The sequence below is a fragment of the Chroicocephalus ridibundus genome, chromosome 8, assembly GCF_963924245.1.
Source record: "Chroicocephalus ridibundus chromosome 8, bChrRid1.1, whole genome shotgun sequence".
Lineage (NCBI taxonomy): Eukaryota > Metazoa > Chordata > Aves > Charadriiformes > Laridae > Chroicocephalus > Chroicocephalus ridibundus.
Genome location: NC_086291.1, coordinates 53,673,921 through 53,701,281, shown reverse-complemented (window position 1 = coordinate 53,701,281; position 27,361 = coordinate 53,673,921). Strand labels below are relative to the sequence as shown.

Genomic DNA, 27,361 nt, shown 5'->3' with positions numbered 1-27,361 from the left:
ATCCCAGTGGATTTGTGTGAGTGTGACGGGAGAGTGAGTGCATGCATTAATACCCTGCCAGCACAGCATGCCCCTTTGGAGACGTACTTCTTCCCTCCCCTTTGCCCTCGCTACGCCCTGGCTATGCATGTGCTGCTTTTATTGCCTCTCTGCTCGCAGCGGATCAGCCAAGCAAAGGCCTGGGCGAGGTGGAGAAAGCAGAAGCGACTCCATTAAGTCTGCTGTGAGCCCTCGCCGCTCTTCTGTCTTACCATCAGAGCGAACGTGTCGAGATCCAAGAGACAGCTACCAGACGGGAGCTTAGAGAGATTTATTGATCCGGTTTATTTTTGACACCAAGAGCGTTTCTTAACATACATCAGCCCCGTGTCAAACAGGCGCCATGCTGTGTTCTGTATCTGCATGAGAAGTTTATACACATTCGAGCTGTACAAGTATTAACAGACGGGGCAAGTAAACACGTCCCACTGCTCCTCCCAGGAGAAGCAAGCCCTCATGCACACTAGTAAATAGCTGGATTTATTTACAACCTGTTTCAATACCTGACTGCACCGTGAGCAACGCACAGCTCCGGGGCTGTTTCCCACCTCCAGGGGTGCCTGGAGAGTTGGGCGCAGTGGGGAGCATTGGTACCTCTGGAACTTGCCAGGGTGCAGCCCCAACACTGTCTAGTGCAAACCAAGCCTCCCCCGAGCCCTGGCTCCCGGGCAGAGGGGAGCGAGGAGGGCTTGCAGTTCGCCACGGGGCTCTAGCCTCCTGCCCTACAAGCCCGTCGAGCTCCATGGAGGATGGTTAGGCCACTGGACCTACTTGATTCAAAGTGGAGTGAATCCCCAGGAGCCCTGTGGGGCCCTGAGCCTTTGCCGGCCTGCCTGGTGCAGCCGAGTCGGTGGCGGGAGGGATGCGTGGTTTACAGTCCCTGCTTGGGGCGGCACCCCAGGCCCCTTGGCGTGAGCACGGCCTAGCAGAGGAGCAAGGCACTAGTGTCTCAGGTGAAGGTCTGTCTTGCCCTGGAAAAGGCGAGCCAGGCTGCGTGGAAACCCAGTAGCGGAGTGTTTCCCCTGCGTGGATTATTCCGACATCTCTCTCCTTCCGCAAAGTGCAAGATTTAAGCACAGAAACCAAAACTACAGCAGTGAAGTATCCGAGGTTTAATTAAGGCCAACCCTGTTAAGCATCCCTTTTTTTAGCATCACAATCCTCGGAGCGCTGCTGTTTTGAGATGCCGTGTGAACACCTGATTTGCTGCCAGAGCCTAGCCCGTGCTGGTTTAAGCGCAGGGTGCGATGTGGGGCTTTGCAGCAGGCTGTTTTAATAGGGTTTGGCTAAACTAGGTCTCGGTATCTCTCTATATGTGGAAATCAGGTTGGTTTTATCCCGTTCATGTTGCTAAAAGCAGAGGGAGGACTGTGCAGGCAGGAGGCCGGGTGTGCAGGGAACGGCCAGCCGCACGGTGGAGCTGCCAGCTCGGCTCCGCTGCCTTTGGCAGGAGATGGCAGAGCTTTTTCTGGGACGTTGAAGCCTGACCGTCCAAAGGGAGCCTCTGCTGCCCGTCATCACCCGTCGGCACGTCAGCAGCGCGGACTTCTGAGCCGCTCTGAGCTGGGCAGGAAAGAGGGCAGCCGTACAATGGCCTGGCAAAGCTCCTGCGCGGGGGAATTCTCCGCTGGTGAACGTCCCGCGCTGCTGGGTCAGCCCTGGGGCCTTCTGCCAAGATGGTGGTGCCGAAGCAATAAATCTGCCGCATGAGCAAGGGCGAGAGAGTCCTTTTCTTCAAGGGGCTCCCCCCAGGACTTACGGGGAACTGCTGGTGGTGTCGGCCCTTTGCTGTGGCTGTTTCCCCTCCTGAAGCAGGGCTGGGGGCACCGTGCTTGCAGCCCAGCAGCAGAAAGGCACCTGACTTAGGGTATGGCACCGGGGAACTTCACTCCTAGCAATGCATCCCACTTGGAATCCCGCTCCTGGGTGTGCTTGTGCTGTGCCTACCACCCCCAGAGCTGGGCACCCCTTTTCCAGCCTGATGTGCCAGCACCTCAGGTGGCCGCTGCCACAGCGAAGCCCAGGCCTGCCCCACACGCTCATCTTTAAATCCCAAAGGTGTTTCAAGCCTTCTGCCCGCCGACGGGAGAGATCACGCAGGGCTGCCGGCCTGGAGGAACGGAGGAGTCTGCCTACAGCCCCCGCGGAGGGAGCACCCCCTTCCTGCCCCCTGCCAGAGGGGATGAAGGAACAGGAAAGCTCCTCGGAAGGACGACACAGGGTATAAGATGAGGCCGGGCAATTGGTCGGGAATGATGCTCCCAGCCAGTGCGGTGGGAGAAGCGTGCACCACCCTTCCATGTCCTTTCATCCACTGCAGCACAGGGGCAAGGCGTCGAAAAGCAAACCGAGGGCGGTTGCGGAGTCCTGGTCCTCCCTCTTGCGCTCCAGGCTCCCCGGGGTCAGCCTTCACCAGAGCTGCACCCCCGAGCCGCTGCAGAAGGACCCTTGTACCACAAGGACTAGGAGGAAGAGGAGCTGGAACTGATTTTTTTGGCTATTTCCATGTCCGACTTGGCAACCAGAAACCGCAGCTTCTTCCCTCCGGAGCGGATGAGGTCCACCGCGCTGCAGAGAGCGGCAACAGCGACAGAGGGGTGAATTCTGGCTCCCCACGGGCTGGCAGCCCCCGCCATGGGAGCCTTGCCGGGTCACAGACATTTTGCAAAACAACCCCATTTACAAAACACCTGCACCCTCTGCCCCGCGCCTGCTTGGTGTTACAAGCGGGGGCTGTTTCTCTCCTGCATGTAGCTTTTTGGGGAGCCCGGCTTTCACCCAAGTGCTGCCAGGACGAGGGCAAACAAGCTCTGCCCCGTGGGCACCTGGGCTCTGCCCTGGGCAGCCAGGCAGGGTGCGAGCTGCTCCATCCCGCCACCTTCCAGAGGAGCACGTCTCCCAGACATGCTCTCCAGCTTTTGCTCCCTCTTCCAAACCCCTCCACCCAGCTGCTTTCCCCCTGTTTCCAGTGGCCTGGGCAGGTCCCTCCTCTCTCTGTGGCTTCCCCCGTACCACAGCATCCTCTGCATTACTGTCCAGGAGAGTAGCACCAGGCTCTCAGAGACCCTGTGCAGCTCTTTTTAGCTGTCAAACAGCTAAAAACTTGGACTTGACATTAACTCCCACGGTGCTGATACCAGACCGGGCCCTCCGGCGAGGTGCCGCTCACCTTTGGTAGTCTGCCCCGATGAGACTGGTGCCATTGACAGCCAGGATGCGGTCCCCGATGGAGAGCCTGCCGTCGGCAGCCGCCGGGCTGTCCTCGATCAGGGTGCGGATGTAGATCCCGGGGGAGCAGAGAGGAGTGTGCTGTTGGCAGGGAAAGGCCGTGAGCGAGCAGCCAGGGCTGGGGCGAGGGGACACGAACGGTTTGCGGTTCCCAAGGGCCAAGCTCCCCAGGCAGGACGACTGCCCCGCGGCTCACAGACAAGCGGGTGCCTGACAGGACCCTGGGGAACACGACGGCTGGGGACGGTGTCACTAACAGGACCGGGAAGGAAACGCAAACCTTCAGTTTTATATCTATTTATACACAGAAAGGAGAGGTGGGGGCAATCTTTTCTCGTTCAGTTCCATTCAGAGTAAAGCAGTGTTAGCCTGCAGCCGTCTCGGGATGGGAGCGCCCTGCTCACGGCTGTCCCAGGGGCTGGGGGATGCCCTGTTTCCTCCTGACTAACGTGCTGCCGTGAAAGGCCACTCAGTGGGACGATCCACCGCACCAAGCAAGCGCCGTCACTGGTGGAGCCGTTCTGGCACCCTGCGAGCCTCCCTGCTCCCCTCCGCTTCCCTTGCCACCCGCCGAAGGGTGGAGAGAAGACCTCAGCTGAGTCATTTTCCTTCCACAAGAGCGCTGAGCCTGTTCTCTCCAGCTGCAGGACAGCTGTGCGTGCACAGCACACCACCCAGGAGCGGGGGATCTGTTCCTCCCTAGAGATCACTGTGCCTCATGTTCCCCGGGAGAAGCAGCCTAGCTCCCGTGGGAAGCCACCAGCTTCTTTGCCGGCTTTTCTTGGGGTGTAAAACACGTCCCGCTCCAGTTATTTGGAAGGGCATCAGCCCCGTCCCGCAGTCGATGTGAACTCACCAAGCCGTCGATCAGCCCCATCCCCAGCCCGATGGGTCCTCTCTCCAGCTCCACCACGAAGACGTAGCAGAAGTCATCAGTGGCAGAGCTGCGGCTGGAAGACTCTGGCGTGGGGTAGTCGTAGGGGGTCGGTGAGCATCCTGGCAGCGGGGAGACCAGCTTACCGCTCTGCCATCGCCCAAACCCAGCCTCGCGACCTCCCACAGAAAGCTGTCCCCCAAAACCCCATCAAAGCCCACCCAGAGCCGGTTTTCTGCGGGGGCAGGAGGTGGGTGAGATGCTCTGTTTGCTCTCACCTGCCCCGTCCCCTGCAGGAACCGTGTGTGCGGGGAGGGCTGCGCAGGGGAACGGCAGCAAACACCCCCCTGCCCCAATCCTGCACCCCCAAAGCAGGGCAGCACTGGCTTTCGGTACCTTCAGGGGTGCTGCCTTTGGTGCCGTTCATCCCGTTCCTCCGGGGGTCCTGCAGCCCCTTGCCAGTGCCTTGCGGGGACTCTGGGCTCCCGGAGTCAAAGTTCAGGGGGGTGGTGGGGGGTGTCAGCAGACAGGAGGGGTCTGTGGGCGCCGTGCCGGCCTTGGGGGCTGGACCCCTGCCCAGCTGCAGCTGCTTGAGCTTCTCCTGGAGCTGGGGCTCGCCGGCGGGGGGCTCGCAGGGGCAGCCGTTGGTGGCCAAGCAGAGCGGGGGAGCCCCCTCTGCCTCCGGCTCGGCGCAGCCCCCCAGGGAGCAGAAGTCCTCCTGGGTGATGATGCTCCCCAGGGCAGCGGCCGGGCTCTCGCTCACCTCCAAGGCTTCTGGCGTTGCACGTGCCTCTTTCTTAAGAAGGAGAAAAATCCTCTGTGGGACCCCCAACGGGTGCCTTTCACACCCTGCCTGCACCCCACCACCCCGTCTGCTTCGTGGGCAGGACAGCTGCCAGCTCCAGCCAAAGCCTTGGAAATTGGGACACTACCAGGGCTTGTCCTGGCTTCCCATCACAGCTCCCGCACCCCAGGTTTGCAGCCAGGGCCGTGCTGGAGACAGTCACAGCCAGCCAGGAGGGGACTGCTGGTCATGTCCCTGCTGGGGAATGTCACTGGAGGGGGACGCGGAGAGAGCACGGCTCCTCCTGTGGCCCCAGAGCTGGGTGACGTGGCCCCAGGGTGACAGGAGGAGGTAGCGGTGCCTGTGGGTGCTGCGGCAGATGGGGACAGGGCGGGAGAGAAGGGGCCCTGCTGAAGGGACATCCTCCCCAGGGAGCTGGGGACGGACGGCAGCTGAGCTTGGCACCCGCAGCACGTCTCGCCCTCCCTGTGCTTTATAGGCATTAGCTAATTAGTGCTTTAGTGCGAGCCTGCCTGGCCACGCGGGCAGGGCGCAGGGCAGGGAGGACGGTGGGACGCGCGGGGAGAAGGGGAGCGCTGCCCGCCGCCATCCCCTTCTCCTCCCTCCTCCCCACTAACGAGATTTGCCGGGACAAGCCTGTCCTTCCCGCTCACCTCCCCGCACCCCCAGGCTGGGGGATTAGCAGCACTAATCCTTCCAGCAGCTCGACGTGAGGGCATGGCCGCAGCCCCGGGCTGCAGGAGAGGGCGGTGAGCCCTTCTCACCAGGCTTGGAGGGGCTCCAGAGGGACCCGAGACCCTCCTGCCCACCCAGGAGAGGAACAGCCCCTCCGTGGGGTACAGGTTACCTTTGGGGGTGCTGAGCCCGGCCCCTCGCCGGCGTGGGGGCTCTTGCTCTGCAGGCTCCAGAGGAAGTGGCGGATGTAAAGGAGGTGCCGGTAGATGTTGTCATCCAACGTCTCCACCTCCAGGTCCACTTTGAAGCCCCCGCTGGGCAGGATGATGGGGGGGTGGTTGTCGAAGGACTCCAACATCTCATCTGAAAGGTGGAGGGAAGGAGGGATGGAGGCTAGCGCTGGCCCGGGCTACACCCCGCTCCTGCACCCCGTCTCTCGGCCACGTGCGGTCTCCCAGCCAGGATAGGGGACACGGCGAGCTGCGAGGCAGCAGCATCCCTCACTTGGGGACACAGAAATGGCCCCAAACCCTTCTGAGCGCGCTTTGCATCCTCTGCCATACCCGAACGGCGGGGCCGTGGTTATTCCCCATTGCTGCAGTTACTCCAGGAGCCCCAGGGAGGGGAAGGGAATTAATTGCCGGTTTGGTTTGTACATAAAAACCTTGGAGGGAGCCGGTGGGTGACCAGAGTGTGGTGACCAGAGCAGCGCCTTGCGCGATGCCAGGGGCTCACCGGGCTGGAAGGCGGCGGGGGTCTCCTCCTCGCCGGGCTGCCACGCTGCAATGCAGCCCATGTCCATCACCGCCTGGCACTGGCTCAGCACCCGGTGGAGCTGCGCGGGGCTCAGCGCCGGGAACTCGGCTCGCAGGGACGGCCAGGTCATCTGGGCGAGGAGACAGAGCATGGGGCGAGCAGCCGCTTTCTCCGAGGGGAAGGGGCTCACGAGGGGGACGGGAGGGAGAAGCCGGGCAAGACGGAGTGTGCCTGAGCATCCCCTTGGTACTGCCCACTCAGGGACCCACCACCCTGTGACAGGTGGCAGAAGAAGGACCCCATTCTGCAGGGACCCCCAAACGCTGAGCAGGGTCTCTCCTGCCTGTGCCCCGCCTCGACACCGCGAGCCCCCAGCACCGCTCACCTGGACCAGCTGGGAGCCGGGCATGGCCAGCAGGTTGGCCACGCTGGCGAGTTTGGCGAAGAACTGCTGGGCCAGCTGCTCGAAGCCGGCGCCGCGCAGCCACTCCAGGAGCAGCCGCACGCTGGCCCGCAGCTTCACCCCCTGCGACCAGTGGAAGCAGCCGAGAGAGGAGCCTGCGGAGGCAAAACACCCGTCAGCACGTGCCGGGGAGCAGCCCCCTGCTCCCCCCATCCTCCAGCCGGAGCCCAGACCCTGCCCCAGGGCAGCAAAATAGATCCAGGTTAATGTCCCCAGGCCACGGAGATGCTGGGAGGGCTGGAGCCCCTCTGCTGTGGGGACAGGCTGAGAGAGCCGGAGGGGTTCAGCCTGGAGAAGAGAAGGCTCCGGGGAGACCTTCCAGCCCCTTCCAGTCCCTAAAGGGGCTCCATGAGAGATGGGGAGGGACTCTGGAGCAGGGAGGGGAGTGATAGGACAAGAGGGAACGGTTTTAAACTGGAAGAGGGGAGATTTAGATGAGATATTAGGAAGAAATTCTTTGCTGTGAGGGCGGTGAGCCCCTGGCCCAGGTTGCCCAGAGAAGCTGTGGCTGCCCCATCCCTGGAGGGGTTCAAGGCCAGGTTGGACGGGGCTTGGAGCAACCTGGGCTGGTGGGAGGTGTCCCTGCCCAGGGCAGGGGGTGCCACTGGGTGGGCTTTAAGGTCCCTTCCAACCCAAACCATTCTGGGATTCTATAATCCCGTAGCTGTAATCCCTGGTATTGGCTGGACTTCGCCTGGCACTAACAGTAGGCAATGGGGCCACTGAGTTAATGAGGGCTAACGAGCACCTCAATTACAAAGCAGGATGCACTCGTTTATTAACGAGCTGCCCCTCTGAATTGCTCTCAGCCGCCTCTGCTCAGGCTCACAAGGGCAGTGCTCGCGCAGGGGTGAGGATGGGACACTTGCGGGGTTAAACCCTTCCTGGCAATGGGGGACCCCGGAGGCAGCAGCTGGGTCTGCACCTGGCCCCCCCCATAGCAGTGCTGAGACCTGCCCACCTCCAGCCCCCTCAAGCTGCCTGAAGCCCCCTCCCTCCTGTACCCCCCCGAGGTGGCACTGGGATGGACTGGGGAGCGGGGGAGCTCCCCGAGGGTTACCCAGTCCGGGCTGGTGTTCGAGCAGGACTGACCCTTGTCCAGGAGCTGGTTGAAGAGCAGGGTGTTGGAGAAGAAGAAGAGGTAGGCAAACATCTGGGAGGTGATCTCCGGGTGCACTTCGTGCTGGCGGAGCAGGTCCAGCGCCGCCTGGTAGATGAGCACGACCCTGCGGAGCTCCTCGGGCAGCGGGGGGGACGCCCGCCAGCTCTCCCGGCACTCATTCTGGAAGGGGTTGCACTCCAGCAGGGCAGGGAGCGACACGTACAGACACTGCGGGGAGAGCAGCAACTTCACAGCACACTGATTGGGGGGGGGGGGGTGTTTTGGTTTTTTGTTGGTTTTTTTTTTTTCCCATGAGCCAAACCCTTCTGACCCAGCAAACCCCGCTGGCGCTGCTCCAGCAGGGGGCTGATCCTGCTTACCCCCTGCCTCCACGCGCTCCGGTGTTGTGCAAGTGTTTAAAAAAAAAAATAAATAAATATATATATATATATATATGAACGTGCCCATCGCTTTTAGCAGCCGGAGGTGACGGCGTGGGACAGCTCAGGGATCTGAAAACTGACCTGACCGATGCTGCTCGGTTGGGCACGAGGGTGTAAGTAAAACCAGGGCTGATGGGGACGGCCTCTCCCTGTCGCTTCAACGGGAGAGCAGCTCCTGGCGCCCACCTCCGCCGAGGCGAGGGTGCCGGGGAGGCGGGTGCCGCTCCGGCAAAGCGGGAGCATCCCCTGCGTCCCTGCATCCCGACACGCCAGCGGAGGGGCAGGTCCGTCCCGCACACAGCAGCCTTTCTCCTGCCTCACACTGCCCGCTCTGTTCCCCGCTCCCGATGCCGCCCAGCTCTCGCCGTCCAACGGCGACGCTCCAGGGGCCCCTTTCCATCGCGCCCTGAATCGCACCATTATGCCGCGCCGGCCGCAGCCAAGCAGCTCTCCCCAAACGAGCCGCTGCACTGCAGGCAGGGAAACACGCCGCAGTAATTCAATACTTCTCCTGGGCTGCGACCAAAAATCGGGGCGCTTCAGCCCAAAGGAAAACACCTCGGTGTGACGCAACTGCCAACAAGTAAAAGCTTAAAAAAAAAAAAAAAAAAAAAAACCAAAACCTCCTGCACGGCCCGAGAACGCTGCTGGGGATGCTTGTGCTGGCCCCATGGGATGCTGCCGCCCTTCCCGGGGAGCATGTACCTTGGAGATGTAGTAGACGCACTGCTGGAAGGTGTACATGACCACCTCCTCCAGCACCGTCATCGCCTCCTCGCTGGCTGTGATGGTCGAGGAGAACAGGGACTCCTTGGAGCCTACGGGGTGGAGAGGAGGATGGGGGGAGCAAACCTGCAGCAGCAAAGCCGAATTCACCGCTCCCCAAATCCCCGGGGTTGGGGGGGTTATTAGTGCTCCTGGGCTGGCAGCACCACCGTGGCAGCCCCAGGAGGGGCCAGGAGGCTCCCCCCCATCCCGGAGCACCCCCCTGCCGCCTCCCGGGGCTCACAGGGTGGGCTCTGCTGCCCCGCAGGCACCCGCGGCTGCTCCCCTCCTTCCAGCAGCCCCTCTGGCCGACGGACTTTTTAACCTGCTGCATAGACCAGAACGTTTCTGGGGCTGATTTAATCCCTTTTTTCTTTTTTTTTTTTTTTCCCCTTCCTTTTTTTTTTTTTTTTTTTTTTTCCTGGCACGAACACGAGCTCACCAGCCAGCAATTCTGCAGGGCTGCCTGCAAATCCCAGCACCCCCACAGCAGCCGAGGGGGGGGCAAAAAGCCACCCCCGAGGCATTAACCGCGAGCTGCCGTGGTTAGGGGATGGAAAAGGGACGTGGAAAGGGAATGCTCAGCTGCCAACGCAGCACAGCCCTGCCCCGACGCCGAGCAGCACCACGGCACAGCGCGGGGCTGCTCCTCCCGCACGGATTACCCCAGAGATGTCCCTGCTGATGGGGATTATGGGGGGGTTAAAGGAGCATCTCGGGGGGCTTGTGAGCAGGGGTTAGTGGAGTAAAGTCATTCCGGCCGGAGAAGCAAGCAGGGCGCTGCCTCCAGCCCTACCTCTGACATCCAGCTCCTCCTCCATGCTCTGGATGTAGGTGGGCGACTTCTGCTGGATGAAGTAGAGGACCTCGATGGCGTTGGCCATCCAGAAGAGGATGTGCTGCAGGTCCGGGAGAAGGTCCGTGATGGAGAAGCAGGACAGGGTGGCGGGGTCCTGGCTGGGGAGACACAGCGGGTGTTAGGGCTGCTGCTCCTCGGCATCCCCACTCAAGGTTTTGGGGAGAGAACAGCCATCCTGGGGCAATGCCGGGGCGTCCCTTCACCCCCAAGCCCAGCACCCCCTTAGGAGGACCCTTTGTAAACAAAAAATCTGGCGGTTCCTGCTCTGTGGGATGGCAGAGGGGACCCTACGGGGACCGGGCTGGCCAAGGGCCACCTGGCCTTTGCGGGGTTCCACTTTTTGGGGGGGGGGAATTACCCCTGATGCAGCTGAACTGCAGTAAATACTCGTGGCTGAAGAGCAGCTTTCCCTGAGAAATATGTGCTGCTCCTGCCAGCTCCGGTCGGTTAAATCCAGCCCGCCTGCGCTGGGCCGTTCAAAAATAAAACAAAATAAATAAAAAGCATCTGGGAAGTTTCTCAACTGCCGAACTGCTTTTTCCCGCTCTAGGAAAGGCCTGGGAAGCATCCTCGGAACTTGTCCTAAAGGAGAGCTCACAGCAAGCACCAACAGTTTCTCCAGATGCTGCTTTGGAGCCTGGATTTTGGAAACGGCTGGGAAGCCAGCCTCACACCCCGCCCGGAGCCAGCCCCCCCCGCTACTGCTGTGACAGCCCCAGCGTGGTGCTGCCCACCCTGGGACGCCGTGTGCCACCATCCCTGCATGCACACGTGCAACGCCAGCCCCCTCCGCGCTCCGCAGGGGGGTCTTCAGCATGAAGGGGGTGAGACCCGACCCCCCCCCACCGCCGGGGACATCCCCGCTACATCCCTCGAGGATGCTGAAGCCACATGTGCAAAGCCTTGGCCTGGTCCTGGATTGGAGAAGACCCCAGAGCTGCTGCAGGTCCTATTCGCTCCACCCCCCCCCGAGCTCTCCTGCTTTTCCAGCCCCGCTCATTCCCAAGCAGCGGCCTTGCAGGCACCGTGCTGAATGGACCAGAGAGCTGAATGCACGGGACTGAGCAGGAAAATCCAGTCTGTATCGTTGGTGCCAGGCTGGGAGGGTGGTTTTAGCCAGCCACGGATTTCCCGCACTCATGGAGAGAAAAACTGGGTTGAATTCTCCCCGTTTTGGGGCAAAACAAGGAAGGGGGGCAGGTCGCACTTACTGCTGGGACTGCTTCTCAGCCAGCTCCCGGGTCCGCTCCTGGGCAGGAAGAGAAGGGAAAGCAAAATCAAAACCAAGAGGGTGGCACGAGCATCACCCCGACCAGCACTCCCTGCCGCGGGGGCCAGGCTGGGGGAAACCGCCGGGGGGAGATCCAGCAACACCCCCGCCCCACCAACGCCCCCGTCCCACCGCCGACTGACCCACACCGTCCTCTGGATCATTTTGGCCACTTTGAGCAGCAGCTGCCCGAAGTCGCCCGGCTCGAAGCTGGTGGCCGAGTGCTGGATGCAGAGGCAGAGCAGGAAGGCGGGTGTCAGCTTGTGGTCGTCCCCCCCCGGCTCGATCAGGGTCATGATGCGCCGCAGGAGCACATCCTCGGCTGCCGGCTCGAACTCCAGCAGCAGCTTTCTGCGGGGTGCCCTGGGGCCGCCGGCGGGCGAGGGGCCGTGCTTTTTGGTGGCAGGGTCCCTCTCCTTCAGCAGGCTGCCGCACGCCCCACAGACGGGGGGGCCCTCGGGGACGGTGGGGTGCAGGGCTCGCAGCCTCAGCAGGGTCTGCGCCGGCAGCGGCTGCGCCTTCATGGGGTCCTTGTAGAGGAGCAGGTAGTAGAGACCGAGGGAGAGGAGGTCCCCGTGCCGCAGCACGACCGTCCGGGCCACCTCGGCGAAGTTGACGGAGATGCCAGCGCCGGCGATGGGCTCCAGCACCAGCTTCTCCTCCGAGCGATGCCGGGAAGGTCGGAGCTTCCTGATGGTGCAGTGCAGGGGTAAGATGTCGGGGGCCGACAGGCTGATGCTGGGCCTGCTCGCCTGCGTCCTCTGGCCCACCGTGTGCTGCTCGCGGTTCAGCAGGTAAACCAAGCTGTCCTGCCGAGCGGGGAGAGGCGGCATGAACCGCGGAGGGGGGAAAAAAGGGACCCTCCTCCCCACCGCCATGCAGTGGGTGCTGCAGCCTCCTGTGTCCCCAAGCCGCCCACCCGCCTGCTGCACCTTTGCACGGCAAAACCACCTTCCTCCCTTTATTTTCCTTCCTGCCGAGCAGGACAGCAGCGATCCCTGCTTTGGCCACCCTAATAAACGGGCACAGTAACTTTGGACATGCAGTAAACGGAGCTGCTTTGGGCAGAGGCAGAAGGAACCCTCTCTCCACCTCTCACCCCCTCCTCTTCCCGCAGCTGCTTTTCCTTCCCACCTTCTCCCCCGAGCCTGCAGGGGTGCCCGCAGCCCCCTGCCCGGGGGAGGGCGGGGGGACCCCGGGCAGAGCAGCAGCTCCCTGCCCTGCCTGTCCCCCCACCTGCCCGCATGCCCCGGGGCAGCTCACATAACGCCCCCCCGTGCCTCAGTTTCCCCAGCTGTACTAACGGGTGGCGGCTGCAGTGCCAGTGCCAGTGCCACCCTGCCGGAAAGCTTGGAACACCCAGATACTCAACGGGGACAAGGTAGCCATTAACTTAAGAGCTGTCCCAGTCCTTTCCAGTTCTCCAAGTGCCTCCAGCACTGGGGAGCAGGCGCTCCCAGACGCGCTGTCTCCTGGCTGCCTCCCATTGCGTTTGCCACTAACGAAGCAGCCAGACAGTGGCCGGGGTGGCTCAGCCATCACCCGCAAAACCGGGCCTCCCTTGTGCCAAGGCAGGGATGCTGCACCAGCGGCTTTCCCCGTGCCGGGGGTCACAGCTCCTTGCTCCGCGCGCCCCCCCCCCAACCCCGTGCTTGGGGACAGCCTTGGGGACAAGGCTTCAAGTCCCAAGCTGGCACCGCTCATTTTCTAAAGGATGCTCTTCCACGCCGCTCACCCCCATCCCAACCCCAGCAGCTCCGGCCATGCAAGCGGCTCCCCCCCCCCGCGCCTTCCCGGGGGTTTGGGGAGGGGGAGCAGGAGGAAAGCCGGGGGTGGGGGGGGGTGTGCCGGTGTGGGGGTGAGCAGGGGGGCGGCGCGGTGCTTACATGCTGCTGGCTGTAGCCCTGCAGGAGCAGGAGGTGCGGGGACTGGTAGAGGGAGTACCGCATGCTGCCGCCGCTCCGCGCCGCCGCCGGGCTCCCGGGCAGGGTGGAACAGTGCCGCTGGAGCCCTTCCCCGCTGCCGGCCCCGCTGCCGGGCCCGCTGCCGGCCCGCCGAACCGGGCAGCCCAGGCTGGTCTCGCTGAGGCTGCGCCGCAGGAGCGGCGGGGGGGGACCGCGGCGCTCAGCCCCCGCCGGCGCCCGCCGGGCCCCCCGCGCCCGGTGCCGCTGCAGCTTCCGCGCTTGGGCGTTGATGCCTGCGGGGAATTGATTTTGGGGAGGGGGTGTGGGGGGGGAAGAGCAGCGTTCAGCCCCCGCCGCCTCCCCGGGACCCCCGCAGCCGCAGCGCCCCGCGGCTGGGGGGATGCTGCGGCGAGGGAGAGGGGATGGAGCGGCTGAACCCGTCCCCCCCCCCCCCTCCCCGCTCCACGGGACTACGCGGTCCCCTGCCCTCCTCGAAAGGTGACGCCAGGACACCAACGCGGGGAGTTTCGTGCCCCAATGCCACCGCCGAAAAGGGGGTCCCCCAGCCCTCCCCAGCCCCCAAACCCCACTGACCGGGGGGCAGCCGGGCTCAGCGTCCGCAGCATCCCCCATCCGCCCCCGGCCACGCTGCCGGGGCTGGGGAGTGGGGGGGGGGGAGGGGGGGGGCAAGAGGAAATCGCTGCTAAAAAGAAATTCAGCTCAATCTTTGAAATCTTTGCAATAAAAAAAAAAGGGGGGGGGGGCGCTTGGATGCCGCCTTCAGGCCTTTAGCACTCGGTGACCGGCAGCAAGCGGGAGCCACCGCCGGCCCCCCCCCCCCCCTCCCCAGCATCATCAGCCAGGCCTGGGGGCTGCAGCGGAGCCCGCCTGCCGCAGGAGCAAGCTGGAATTAACTTCTCCCAAGCATCAATTCGGGCAGAGCCGTCCGCAAGATGAAGGGGAGCCGGAGCGAACGGATAAGCCTGGCCGAGCTGCAAAAGCAGCCCCTGCTGCGGCATCCCCGGCCCCGGAGGAGGCGGGGGTCCCCACGGGCCCCTCCATGCTGCCAGCGTGGCTTGAGCTCTGCAGGAGGAATAAGAAGTTGCGGGTGCGACGGGCGATGCTCGTACCTCGGGTGGGCAGCCTCCTGGGAGCAGGTCGCTGGCATTCGGGGAGGACGAAGAGAAGGGGAGAAAAAAAAAAACCCCAAACCCTAAAGGCTTTGCTTGCGGGAGCAGCGGGGCAGCGGCGGTGCAGAACGGAGGCAGAGCCCCCCTCACGGCTCGGCCGGCCAGCGAGCAGAGCAGGCTTCGGCCGGCGGGATTTGGGGACAGCTGGCGGGATTTGGGGACGGCAGAGCGGAGAGCCCAGTGCCCAGGGCTGCTTAAAGGGACACTCACAACCTCAGACCCAAAAAAAACCATCATCTGCCTTATTTGGTGAGGAATGGGCTGCAGGTTCTGAAATACATTTTTTTTTGTTTGTTTGTTTTAAGTCAAGCGCTCCTTTGCTGGGAAAATAAAAGAGATGGGGATGGGGAGAGGGAGAAAATAGCCCCTCCTGTTTACATGCCTTGGGATTAGGGCAAGGCACGGCCAAGCAGCCCCGAACAGTCCAGTGCCCTGCGTCCTTCTTAAAAAGGCAATCGGCCCCGCTCTCGTCCCCATCGCGGCCAGCAAGATGGCACAGGACGCCTGCGTCCCGCGGATGTGAAATCCAGGGGGTGCAACACGCCTGCTTGGGGGGGGAGCGCACAAACTGTGCCACTGGGGATGCCAAAAGCCACCCCAAACACGTCTGCAGGAGGCCTTGGCTCCCCCCAGGAGCCCTGTCCCCACCCCACAGCATGGAAATGCGCCAAAGGGATGAGGGATCCGGCCCGCGGGAGTGGGGGCAGAGAGGGGCCGGATCCTGGGGAGTAGCTCCCACTGGAGCTCATGGCACTGGGACGGAGCGGGAGCTGCGGGGCTGGGGTCCCGCCGTCCGAGAGACACGCCATCAGCGGTCCCTTATCTAGGGGAAAGGAAGCTTCTGTATTTATTTTGTGGAGGAAAAAGCTGCTTTTTTACTGCCGATAGAGCCCCCGTCACAAGCTCCCCGCTAACCCCGGAGCTGCGCTGGAAAGATAAACACAGCTCTTTTCCTGAGCATAACAAAGTCCCTCCGTAAAACGGCGTTATTTTTTTTTTTCAGTCCGCTGGTACTGTTTTCTCTTCCCGAGCGTGTGCAGGTTATCCCACCCAAAATGCTGCGTGAGCGTCCCCGACACAGCGCGGCCGGGGCAGAGCTGGCAGCTGCCGAAGCCACATGGCGATGCGGATGGGAACGGGGCAGGATCGCACCCCGTCCCGTAGGGAGAGCTGGGCACCCCAGGCAGGGACATCGCACGTCCCCCGGCCGAGCTGCTGCCTCTAAACCCACCCTGCATCCCAGGGGGGGAAACCTGCCAGTTTTGGCACCTGGGATCTGCTTCTTTTTCAGCCTAGGAAAAAGGTTCCCTTTTCCTGGTTGAGAAATAGATCAGTCAATAAATAACTCCCCAGGCCCCAGGAAAGGAGAAATGCTTTGAATTTACCCAGGAGGGGCTAATGCCGGGCTAGTGCTTCCTAATGTAATTGCTACGCAGGCCCCGCAGGGAGTCCTCCCTGGATGCAGTCGTGCTAAGGTATATCAAAGCCAGACCCGCAGAGGTACCTGCCAGAGCATCTTTCGCTACAATAAGCTTAACTCCTAAGTTTCTCAAGGCGTGCACGCGATTCAGCCTCCAGCCTCCCGGGAAAGGCCCTGCAAGCTCAGGACACGGTGCGAAATGGGGCTGGTTTGGAAGCTGAATGCCGTAAAGATGCCAAGTGCCGCACCCGTCTCCCAGCACCTCTTAATTTGCGGGTGTTTTCCCCAGTCGCTGCCTCGTCGCTCCCGAAAAGGAGCGGGGCCAGGGGCAGCAGTGACAGAGGGCGTCAGCCTCGTTTACTGCGGAGATGCTCTACCTGTGCTGCTGATTAGTGGCACGAGGGGCGAGTGCCTTCCTCCCCAGTGGGAAGCAGCTAATCAGCTAATTAGGATAATGGGTAACTGAGCAGATAAAACTCCTAAGCTATTTGCTAACAGGTCACGGGTGGCTGTGGAGCCTTTCCCCCCGCCTCCTGCTCAGCAGCGGGGCAGGCCGCGACGCACCAGCCTGTGCGACGCCAGCGGTCCCAGCCGTGCGGCTCCGGCGATGCCCTGCGCCAGGAAGGGCCCCGCAGGTATTTCCCTGGGGATCCTGCTTTGCAGCACCCCTGTGCATTTTTTTATTTATTTATTTATTTTTTTCTTCCCCCGCTAGGGAGCTGCAAGCCCAAAGTCCCTTTATTTTTGCACAGATGCTGCATTTTTTCCACACCAGCGCCCCACCACCCTGGGCAGGCAGCTGACGCTCGGCAAAGGGACCTCTGCCAGCTCGAGGCTGGTGACAAGGGTGACCCCGGTGGAGGGGACTCGCAGTCAGTCCCCATCACACCAGGAGTTTTGTGTTTCTTTGAGGTGCTAGATGAGGGGGAAGCAGGTGCCTTCCCCCAGACGCTCTGCATTGCTCCTATCCATCTCCGGCATCTTGCGGATGGGGTGGGAAAGTGTGGTCCCAGCCCCGCAGCATCCCTCCGGGCAGTGCCACCGCCACCAGGAGAGACTGGTGACAGAGCCTGCCACCAAAATAAAGGGCCGCGGGAGTGCGGCTTCTAAACGGTGAGACAAATGAGGGCTGTGTAGTCTGCAGAGCAGACAGCCTAAACAAACGTGGGTGTAGGTTTTTCTGTCTCGGAAGAGCTTGGTCAGCTATGGAAAATGCCTGAAGGTTTAAAAAAAAAAAAAATAAAAAAAAATAGAGAATTTCCACCACCCCGCCCAGGAGTGCTAAAACAAATGAAGCGATATCCACATTGAAAGTGTAATGGGCTTATTTCCAGCGCCAGGGCACACGATCCGGTCAGGAACTTCTCCTCCATCAGAAATCACCGAAGGGTGCCAAGCCCAGGCCGGCTTGGCACTGCCGGCTCCCGCGCCGGGCAGCCTGGAGCTGGGTGGGAGCCTCACCCTCCCCACGGCTGCCAGCCCACCCAGGATCCAGGTTCCCCGGGTGGGAACGCCGCTCGTTGCAGCCGAGGGGAAGAATTTGAGGCTGAGAGCTGAAGTGACCTTGGGCTCAGGCAGGGAGCTGCCACGTGGCCCTCCCCGCCGTGTGCTATAACCATCGCGCTTGGCTCTTGCCCTTTCCTCTGTTCAAAAGAAGCTGTTTTTAGAGTCACCTCTCTCCCAACGCGCTTAACTGCTCTCTGATCCCGGCTGGAGAAAGCCAAAGAGACGAGCAGAGCATCCACCTTCGCTGCTCCCTCCCTGGCCCGAGCCCCTCTGTCTCTGCATCCCGTGCAGCGAGCTGGGACCGGTCCTGCAGCGTCCCCTCCCTGAGCAGACACAAGGATGGGACACGGCGAGGGATGGAGGGTGCCCTGTCTCACCGTCGGGTGCCAGTGGACCACCCTGCACAGCGTTAATATGAGGGCAGGGGCTGCTTTCCACCGCTCCTCCATCCTTCCCATTTCCAGGCAGGAGGTGAGCCCAGCCCCAGCTCCCCGCGCTGATGGGGACCAAACTCCACGCTCAGATTCTGGGGCACCCAGGCAAAATCGCAACAGCGAACTGCAGCTGGTGGGGCTCCAGCAGCCTCTGCCTTCCCCCAAAATGCCCACAGCTGGTTTCCTTCACGCCGTCTAGCCCTCGTTAAAGCAGACGGAGCCCACTGGGCATGGGACAGGTCAGGTCATTTGTTCTGCTGCCGATGGGGGAACCTTGGCTCTTGTTTGCAGAGCGCCTGGGGTAATCCTGCACTCTCTTCAGGTTATTTTTGACAATCACAACCCTTTCCACCACTTGGTGCCCATCCCTGGCCGACACCTCCCGAGCCTGATACAGACCCTTCCATCAGCAGGTCAGACCCATCAAGGGCATCATGCAATTAAAAACCTGGTTTTAAACCTTTCAGCCCTCGTCCTCCCAGGGCTTTTAGCTGAAGGTGGAAGGAGGGAAACTTCATTACTCTGCGCTGGTGTCACTTATTAACCTGCCGGTTCCTAATGATGCACTTATCTCCTCCTGCCAGCCCTGGACTCCATCAGGCACCTCCGGGTAGGGGGGGCTCTCCTGCCCTACATTGCTCTCTCTTCATTAGCTTTTCATTTTGCTTAATCGCTTCTGGTGTCTGGCCTGGGGGACGCCCCTGGGGAGATGGGGCAGCAGGGCAGTGCTCTGCCGGGCACGAAGCTGCGCCGGGGCGTGGGATGCTGGGATGCTGGTTCATGGCAATGGGAGGAACGGGCAACACCGGTGGTCTTGCCTGCTGCTGCCCAGCTGCACCTGGGGATTTGGTGTGGACCCTTAGACTGGCTGGGGTAAATATTTGAGGTCACAAGTACCAAATTTATGCAGGAGAGCACTGAGTACCGACTCTACCCAAGAGCTCTGCAGCTAAAACGCAGCTCTCCTCCCACCCAGCGCTTGCACCAGCACCCCGTGCCCAAAACATGGGGAAAAAAGGTGTGGGGTGCATCTCCCGCAGGCAACTCGGGGTGGGGGGGGTGGGTGGCAGCTCCCCAGACCCTCTCCCTGCCCCGCGCCCGGCTCTGACCTGCGGTGGTGGTGTCCACATCCTTGGCCGCCAGCTCCTCCACCTCTGCCCTCTTGCGCAGCTCCAGCCGCCGCGAGAAGCCCTCCCTGGGCTTCCAAAGGTCCTGAATGAGCAGCGGCTTCTCGTGGTCACCCAGGACCCTCAGGCCCTCCGTCTGCCACCGTTTCTCGGGGCCCTCGAACTTCCCGATGACATCGCACAGGGCGTACTGCCCGGCGCTGAGCTGGCTCAGCCCGTAGCGCTCCAGGGCCTCCTTCACCAGCTCCCGCGCGCCCGAGCTGCCCGTCGCCAACACGCTCTTGTAGTTGGTGCCCGCGCAGATGTTGCCCCCAAAGATCTTCAGGACACCAGGGGCCGAGAGCTGGGTGGAGAGCTCGGCTGGGTCATCCTCACCAGCTGCCGGGGAAGCGGAGGTCGAGCTCCGGTCCTTGTAGCTCAACGTCCGGTACAAGACTTGGGAGAAAATTCGGCTCTGGCGCTTCAGCCGGTTCTTGGATGGTGGAGCCATGGTGGAGGAGGACCCATAAAACATCGTGCGTGAGGTCGTCATGGGGCACAGCTGGGCAGGGAAGAGGACAAAGAGAAAGATCAGCAGTTTGCAGGACGGATGTGCAGCAGGGAAGTGCAAGCAGGAACCAGCCGGTGGCTGTGGAGGAACCACTGTCACCTCCAAGGTGGAAAGAGACAGCAGTGAGGGAGGGCTGCTTCCCTTGTGCAACCCAGCCGAGCTCAGCCGGGCTCCTTGGCATCAGCACAGTTAGCCCAGAATGGATTTGTCCCTGAAAACAGAGCCTGGAGTGATCCCAAATTTCTCCATCAAGTGTATTAAGAGGCCCCTCTCACCCAAGCAAAATGCAGCGGGAGGAGAGCAGAGCTCAGCGGGGCCCATCCTGGTCAGGAGCCAAGGCATCAAGAGTTACTTTCCTTAACGAGTTTACGGAGCAATCCCATTTTTTAGAGGTGAAACAGAAAGCTCAAGTGCAAATTCAATCACTCTGAGGTCACCGCTAAATGCTTTTGCTCACCGAGAGGCACAGGGTGAAAATGGGCTTTAATTAGCCTTTCTAAAAATGTCCTGACTCTGGCAAATCTCTCGGCTGCTGCTAGTTTGCGGAGGATGTTAAAGCACGCGGTGGCATCGCTGACAACGCTGCCCTTGTCGCGTTAGCCAGGGCCAAGGCTGCTCGGGGTGGCAGTGACCGGAGGAGACGTGGCCATGGCCGTGCGACACCTTGGTCGCCAGGAACGGGCTGGAAACCACAACGCTCTTCTGGCTTTAGACGGATAGTAGTCCTGCCCGATGTCACCGCCGACATCTGGGACCGGCTGTGAAATCGCATCCTGGATGCGCAAACACCCGGCGCTTGCACGGCGCTGATAATGCCGCCGGCTGCGCTATGAACCGCCGCCGGGGAAGGTCCGGAAAGAGAATTTGAGCGTTTCTGATTCGGACAGGACGCGGATTTCCCTCACCTCCAGATTTATAGCGTGCAGGGAACAGGCAGCGACTCGGTGCATACACAGGGGACCCCCAAAATGTCCCGCCCGCAGCTACGGGAGCGCCGTGGGGCAGGGGTCGGCGTGATCCAGCTGTGCGTGGCCAGCGAGACGTGGGGTGCCGGCAGCATTCCGCATCCGCAGCCCCACCTCGCCCGGACAGGATCTCGGCGCCGGAGCAAACCCAGCGCCATCAGGCAGAATGATGTCGGCCCTGGAAAGCCTCCAAACCACCATCTCATCCAGGAAGAAAAAGCGTCCCTGCTGCTAATGGAAGAGGTCACCTCCTAACCCAGAAACAGCCTCCCTGCTGCGCACGGGGGATGTCTGCGGGGTGCCCACCTCCCCAGCCAGGACTGGAGGCCCATTGGATGCCGCAGATGGGGAAACTGAGGCACCAGCAAGCGCTAAGGCTGCAGGCCGTGCCTGGGAGCTGTGCGACCCTGCTGTACCCCAGTCATCCCTTTTTCAGGGGGTTTTGCTCCCACCAGGACTGTGACAATGCTGGGGTTTGTCCTTCTTGCCAACCTGCTGGCTCCAAAAGCGAGGACACAGCGGCCGTCTGGGCGCTGCGGGGCAGGGAGGGAGCCGGCAGCCGCCCTGGCACATCGCTGAAACCGGCCTTAGCCCAAAAAGCAGGGCTTAGCGGCTCATGTTTTGTACCCAGCCAGCCGAGCCAAGTGTTGGCTCCCCAGCAGCTTCACCAAACCCCCCTGGGTCTGGGGAAGGCTGCTCCTGCTCCCACCTTGCAACCGGGGAAACTGAGGCAGGGATGGGGTTGAGGCTCCAGCTCCCCCCCACGCTGCTGCTGGGGACATCCCTGGGGACAACCCTTTGCGTCTGCTGTGTGACATCTCCCAGGAGCGCCGGGCAGACCCGACCTGGGGAGCAGGTCAGGGCACTGGCAGACAGTCGGGTTGAAGAACGGCTTCCGCCGGCTGCCAGCAGGGCCCCGCCAGCCCTCATTAGCATCGGGCAGACGAAAAACTACCCCAGTGTCCCTACGAGACCTCGCCATCAAGGATGCAAAAGACGAAACTTTGTCATCAAATCACTGTTTTCAACTCGCGGATTTAATCTCCTCCGCCCTGAACAACCTCCAGCACAAAGGGAAACGTCTGCTGCTGGTAAAATCGTTCCTCCAAACCCACATCACAGACGGAGACACCATCCTCGCTTCTCGCAGGTCCCTGCCTGGTTTTGAATATGCTATTTATAGCTCAGCCATTTTCCTGCTCTTTCTAACAAATGCAACTTCTACAGAGAGCCGGGGCAAAGGCTTTTCTTGGGGCGGGGGGGAAAATAAGACCACTGGATTGAGAGACGCTTCTAACCTGGTCACCCTGTTATTCAACATCTGGAGCAACACCGGTGGGATTTCACCAGGCACCAGCCCAGGCCACCTGAGAAATTGCAGCCTTATCCCAAAAACAGCGTAATGTGGAGGACTCGAATGGGTGGGGTAAGACGGTAACAAGACGGGCTCATCTGTATGCTCGGGCACACCAGTCACCGGCATCTCCGAGGAGCCGGAAGAGAAAACTGTGGTAGGTGCGATGCTGTTGGGTCCTGCTGCGGGAGCGGGGATGCTCCAGCTGGAGCCGGCTACCTGGGGACAAGCCGGCAAAGGCGTTGACTGTTTGGGCACATCTTCCCGCAGGTTGGTGGGACATATGCTCCTGGACCAGCTCCCCGGCTGTGCCATCGGAGGACAAACGCCTGTGGCTACGGAGACATGAACCAGACTTGCCAAAGCATCCCTCTCTTCAGCACTCAGCACTTCAGCACATCTTCTCCGCTAACAACTATACAGGAATTAGCCAAAACCCCGTGATTGCCTCCTGGCGGGATCTCTATCAGGTTTCCTCCACCTCCTCGCACGCTGTGCCGGGCCACACCAAAACCTATTTTCCCTGCCCGGCACTGTCTGTATTCGTTCTGCGGAGCTATGACAAATGCTTTTGGTATCCACGTGGCCACCACATGTCCTTCCATCACCACAACTGACTCTGCGACCGCCAGGGACTTTCCTGCGGGCTCCGAGGTTCCTGCTCCCAGGGCGGATGAGCAGCTCCTTCCCGCTGCCCCCACCCAGCCGCCCAAGCAAAGCCTCCCCTTACCTTGCCATCCTTCTCACGTGCCTTTTCTCCTTCCATTCATCGTCTTCCTCAAAACGGGCCTTCCCCTCTGTCGTGCATCATCCCAGGTGGGTGTCTGTTGCGTCTCTGCAAGAGGAAGAGGAGGAGCAGTCCTGGGCCGTTCACACTGCGGTGGCTTTGGAGGGCTCGGAGATGCTGCGACTCCGCTCCCGAAGTGCATCGCATTCACATGCGGGCTACCGAGCCACATAGATGCCCCCTGTAGCCCAGCACCTCACTATATCCCCCTGCCTCCGACTAAACATGGAGGGCTGCTGACCCCTGGGGACCCCCGGGGGACGCGTGGCTGGTGACGGGCATGTTTGCACGTGTTCATCCAGCCACAGCCTGTAGATGGGAATGACCAGCCCAACCCCAAGCCCAGGCTCCGTCCCAGCAGGAATGCGGCAGCCTCATGGGGGAGACGGAGCAAAGCCAGCCACGGCGATGCCCACCAACAGCACCTACCCCATCGCACAGGGGCAGGGAGAGAATAGCTAGAGGAAAAGAAACGCTATCAGAAAGGAAAGGCAAAGGGGAGGAGATGGGACCAGAAACAACCCCATGACCTTCGTCTCCGTCTCCCAAGCGCACGTGTCCCAGGGGATGCCAGGCTGGGGACCCTCTCGCCCATGGGTGGACAGCAAGTCCCAGACCAACTCCTTCCCCCCAGCAGCCGCAACACGCTGGGATGCTCACCGAGATTTGTTTTTCCTGAATCTCAGTCTATTTTGCTGGATATCACAGAGAGCCACCAAGCACCGTCCCCTCAACCTCCCGGCACCGGTCTGCGGGAACACGACCACCGATAACCGAAAGAGCAAAGAAGCACCCGCAAAGCGCCTGCGGTGATTTCACGGGCGTCTCTCAGAACGAGCCGGCAGGGCACAAGAAATACGCTTTTCCATGGCTCCACCGCCATTAAAAGCAAACACGCCACCTAATTAAATCACCTAATCAGGGCCTCGGCGTGGGCTGGGTCCAGCCCCTCTCGCTGGCCCAGCGCTGGGGCTACGGGGGAAACTTTCTGCCGGGCAACAGGGTCGTGGTGCGAAAGGCAAAGGGACGCTAAAGCCGCCTCCGCTGCTCCACGCTTCTTCCAGTGATTAATCGCTCCCGCCGGTTAAATATTTATGCCTTATTTCCAATGTGTCTGGCTCCAGCTGCCAGACATTGATTCTTGTCACGCTTTTCTCTGCTCAATTAACGAGCTTTTGGCCACCGTGTATTTTTCTCCTCTGCGAGAGTATTTAGACGCTTTAACCAAGCCCCCCCACCCCTTGTTTCTCTTTGAGGTGATTTATGAGCAGAATAACTGGATGGCCACCTCCTCTCTCGCCGTTAAGACATTTTCTGCAGCCTCTCCGTCCCTTCCCCTCGGTTCCCACATCGCCGCCGCCGACACGGAGAGACTGGGTTTGGCTGTTGTGAGCCCAAATGCAGTTCTGAGAGCGCCCTGACTCAAAATGCGAATAACTGCTATTTTTTTTCCGGCGCCAAATTTCCCGTTACGTCTTCAATTCTCCAGCACAGAAATGGGGGCAGACACGGAGCCGCCTGCCCCCCCGTCTCCCCCAAGGCTGCTCCCGATGGAGAAGGGAGCCGGTGAGCCCCTGCGCCGCCTCTCCCAGCGTCTGCGAGCAGCTTCGGCCGAAAACGGTGCGTGGTCAGTTTATCGTCCGGATGAGGGACAGGAAAACACGTATAACTCCAGTTATTATTTTTGGGTGCGAGAAGATTTCCATTTTCCATTCCGTTCCAGTTAGGATGCCTTTCGCTCGCCCGGTTTACCGGCCGGATTTGTACGAGCTCTGGGTCAGCCCCAGGTTTTTCCAGAAATCATTTCTATCTCCTTCCAGATTAGCGATAAAAGCACTGAAACACCCAGGGCACGCTACCAGCTAGCAGTGCCCAGCGGTGATAATCTCCTCTGATAACTGCCTTTGAAATGGAGCAGGTTTATTTAATACGAGCTTTCTTGACACTGTACAACGTCGGCACTAAATACTGGACTGGACTGACTCTTTTAATACTGGAAACTGCAGATTTTTACAAGAATATCACCTCGCATAACTCAAATGCTTTGTAAAAGTGTATTACAGCCAGAGAGTCACCTCTCGCATCAGAGGCTGAAATCATTTTGACTTGCCAGGAGTTATTTTCCATATAGCTGCCTTGGATGGCAGGGATTTATTCCTGGTGAAGTCTTTAATCAATTAAAGCCTGAGCCAGGTTTCTCCCTCTTCTCCCCGGGGGGATGCTATCAAGCCAATCAACCTGTAGCTACCAGGTCATCTTACTCCCTTTTGGGATGAGCAGCAACGCTATTAAAACCCTTTTTAATCTTCTGGAATTTCCCCAGGGCTCGTCCCGGAGCAGACGCAGCTCTGCACGGCCGGGCGGTGAGATTTCAGCTGTAGCCGTCCCAGAACAGCAACCAGAAAAGCAAAGCCATTTCCCCAGACCTCTATTTGAAAGAAAGAATTCCCTTTTTTTTTTTTTTTTTTTTTTTTTGGCTGGGGGGGAGGCAGAAAGCACTGGCGTCGCAGCCTCGGTGCAATGGCAAGGAGCGCAGCCTGGATGCTGCGCACGGAGGGAGAGGCCGCCCCGGCACTGCAATGTGGAACAAATTATAAGCGGGAGAGCAAAGGAAATGAGAACACCCTGGACGCGGCGGCTTTGACGTGCGCTCCTCGCCTCCAAATCCTGCCCCTCTGCACATCCCGTCCCTTCCGCCCAGGCTGCCGGGGCAGAGCCCAGACCCCTCCGTTCTGAACCACAGCCCCCCACTCCCTTCCATTCCGGATCAAATCCTTGCTTCAGAGCCCAACCTTTTCTTGTGTGAGTTTTATCCGTCTAATCTAGGGACAGATTGGAGGCTGCAAATGTCGATGCCATCCTCGGCGCCGTCTTTAGCCGGATTGGAGCGGGTAAACTCCTTACCGCGTTATTATTAGCAGTAGGCACCCTGAGGTAGCGCCCTGGACCCCACGGCCCAGGGACCGCTCAAACCGGACATAAAGGCAATCCCGGTCCTGCAAAGATGGACTAACAGTTTGTCTTAAAGGCAGCTATAGCTCCACAAACACATTATAATGATTCGGGACCCAATTCTACGAGGACAACAGGAGTCCTTTTAACAGGTTTTCTTTTCTTGCTTTTTTTTTTCTTTTTTTTTTTCCCCCCTCTCGTTATTTTTGCAAGGTCTTTTGAGCCGCCAGCGTGCATCAGCTCTCCGGTAATGCGCAAGTAGGAACGCCAGCCCCCTGCCCCGGCAGTTCTATTCACACACACACACGCAAGAAACACTTCACAAAGAGCATTTGCTTTCTGCTGCCTTCCGAGCAGCAGAGTCTCCGTAGGCTGCCTAATTATAAGATCTTAGCAATAATTTCTTTTTTTTTTTTTTTTCAGCGATAATTAACTGATCCTGGAGAGTGCTGAAAATAAGCACTTCCCGAGCAAGTAGCAAACTCCCCTGAGTTTTCTCTGCTAAAGTTACAACTCAGCATGAAACTGCTCCAGCCCCGCGGGGATGCGGAGCATCCCAGCACCTCCCTGCCAAGGCCTGGGATGCCAAGACAATCACAAGCAGCTGAAAACAGGTGAAATGGCGTGTGTGGAATGGCAGCGGGATCCCAAGGGGCGTGCAATGGGGAGACGGATGCCAAGGGATATGGAATCAGGAGAAGGATCCCAAGGGATGTGCCATGGGTAGAATGATCCCAAGCACTGTGCAATGGGACAAGGATCTCAAGGGGTATGGAATGAGGATGAGGATCCTAAGGAGTGTGCAATGGGATAAGGATCCCCAGGGGTGTGCAATGGGACAAGGATCCAAGGGGTGTGCTATGGGGAGAAGGATCCCAAGGGATATGGAATCAGGAGAAGGATCCCAAGGGGCGTGCAATGGGACAAGGACCCCCAGGGGCATGCAACGGGACAAGGATCCAAGGGGCGTGCAATGGGCAGAAGGACCCTCAGGGGTGTGCAACGGGACAAGGATCCAAGGGGTGTGCTATGGGGAGAAGGATCCAAGGGGTATGGAATAAGGAGAAGGATTCCAAGGGGTGTGCAATGGGGAGAAGGGTCCCAAGGGGTACGGAATCGGGAGAAGGATTCCAAAGGGCGTGCAACGGGACAAGGAGCCAAGGGGCATGCAACGGGGAGAAGGATCCCAAGCTGTACACCATGGGGAGAAGGATCCCAAGGGGCGTGCAATGGCTCAAGGACCCCCCAGGGGTGTGAAATGGGACAGGGATCCCAAGGCGCTGCCTCTCCCCAGCGCAGCCCCCCCTGCCCGCCCGGTGCTGCGGGGCAGGTCGGGTCTCCAACGGCAACGGGAGAAGCCTCAACCCCCGCCGCCGCTTCTCTCCTGCCTCCCCTTCCCCAGGGAACGAGAAACAAACATTCCCGTCCCAGCAGGCGGGGGGGGCCTGGAGAGGCTCCCGGGGATGCTACCGGGGTGATCTGCCCCCCTACCACCACCCCCACCACCCCCCCCAAAAAAAAAAATATGGGGGGGGGGGTGTTACCTGGGGTAGGGTCCGTCCGCGATGCGCGCCCCCCGCCGCCGGTACTCACCGTGCGGGGCTCGGCGGGGCGGCCTCGGCGCGGCCCCCGGCGGCTGCAGCGCCCGGAGCCGCCGGGGCTGCGCGGCGCGTCCCGTCCCGTCCCGTCCCGCCGCCGGGGCGGAGCGGAGCCCAGCGGCGATGGGGCGCCCCCCCGCGGCCGCCCGCCGCTACGCGCAGCGCCGAGCACCCCGACACGGGCCGGGGGGAGGCGGGGTAGCGGGGGGGAGAGGCAGTCGGTGTGAACGGGCCGGTTCTCCCCGCCGGTGCCCGGTTAAAACGGCAGGGAGAGGGAGAGGCAGGGCTGCGCCGG

At 60.8% G+C, this 27,361-nt stretch overlaps 1 protein-coding gene across 4 annotated transcripts; it reads right to left on the bottom strand.

Annotated features, from left to right (window-relative positions):
* Positions 1-13: 13 nt before the first annotated feature.
* On the bottom strand, positions 14-27,161 carry RADIL (Rap associating with DIL domain). Of its 4 annotated transcripts, none has more exons than XM_063343332.1 (16): positions 27,062-27,161; positions 22,460-22,564; positions 18,843-19,401; positions 13,166-13,476; positions 11,423-12,088; positions 11,221-11,258; positions 9,947-10,107; positions 9,091-9,203; positions 7,933-8,170; positions 6,763-6,935; positions 6,357-6,507; positions 5,794-5,984; positions 4,538-4,937; positions 4,124-4,263; positions 3,209-3,348; positions 14-2,607 (listed from the first exon to the last, which is right to left on the bottom strand). In XM_063343332.1, the coding sequence occupies exons 2-16, from the start codon at positions 22,493-22,495 to the stop codon at positions 2,502-2,504; spliced, it is 3,423 nt and encodes a 1,140-aa protein (XP_063199402.1). In that variant the 5' UTR covers positions 22,496-22,564; positions 27,062-27,161; the 3' UTR covers positions 14-2,501. The 4 variants fall into 4 exon arrangements, with proteins under 4 accessions (XP_063199402.1, XP_063199401.1, XP_063199403.1 ...); XM_063343331.1 differs by having other exon boundaries at positions 27,013-27,149; XM_063343333.1 differs by having other exon boundaries at positions 11,429-12,088; positions 27,013-27,149.
* Positions 27,162-27,361: the final 200 nt, after the last annotated feature.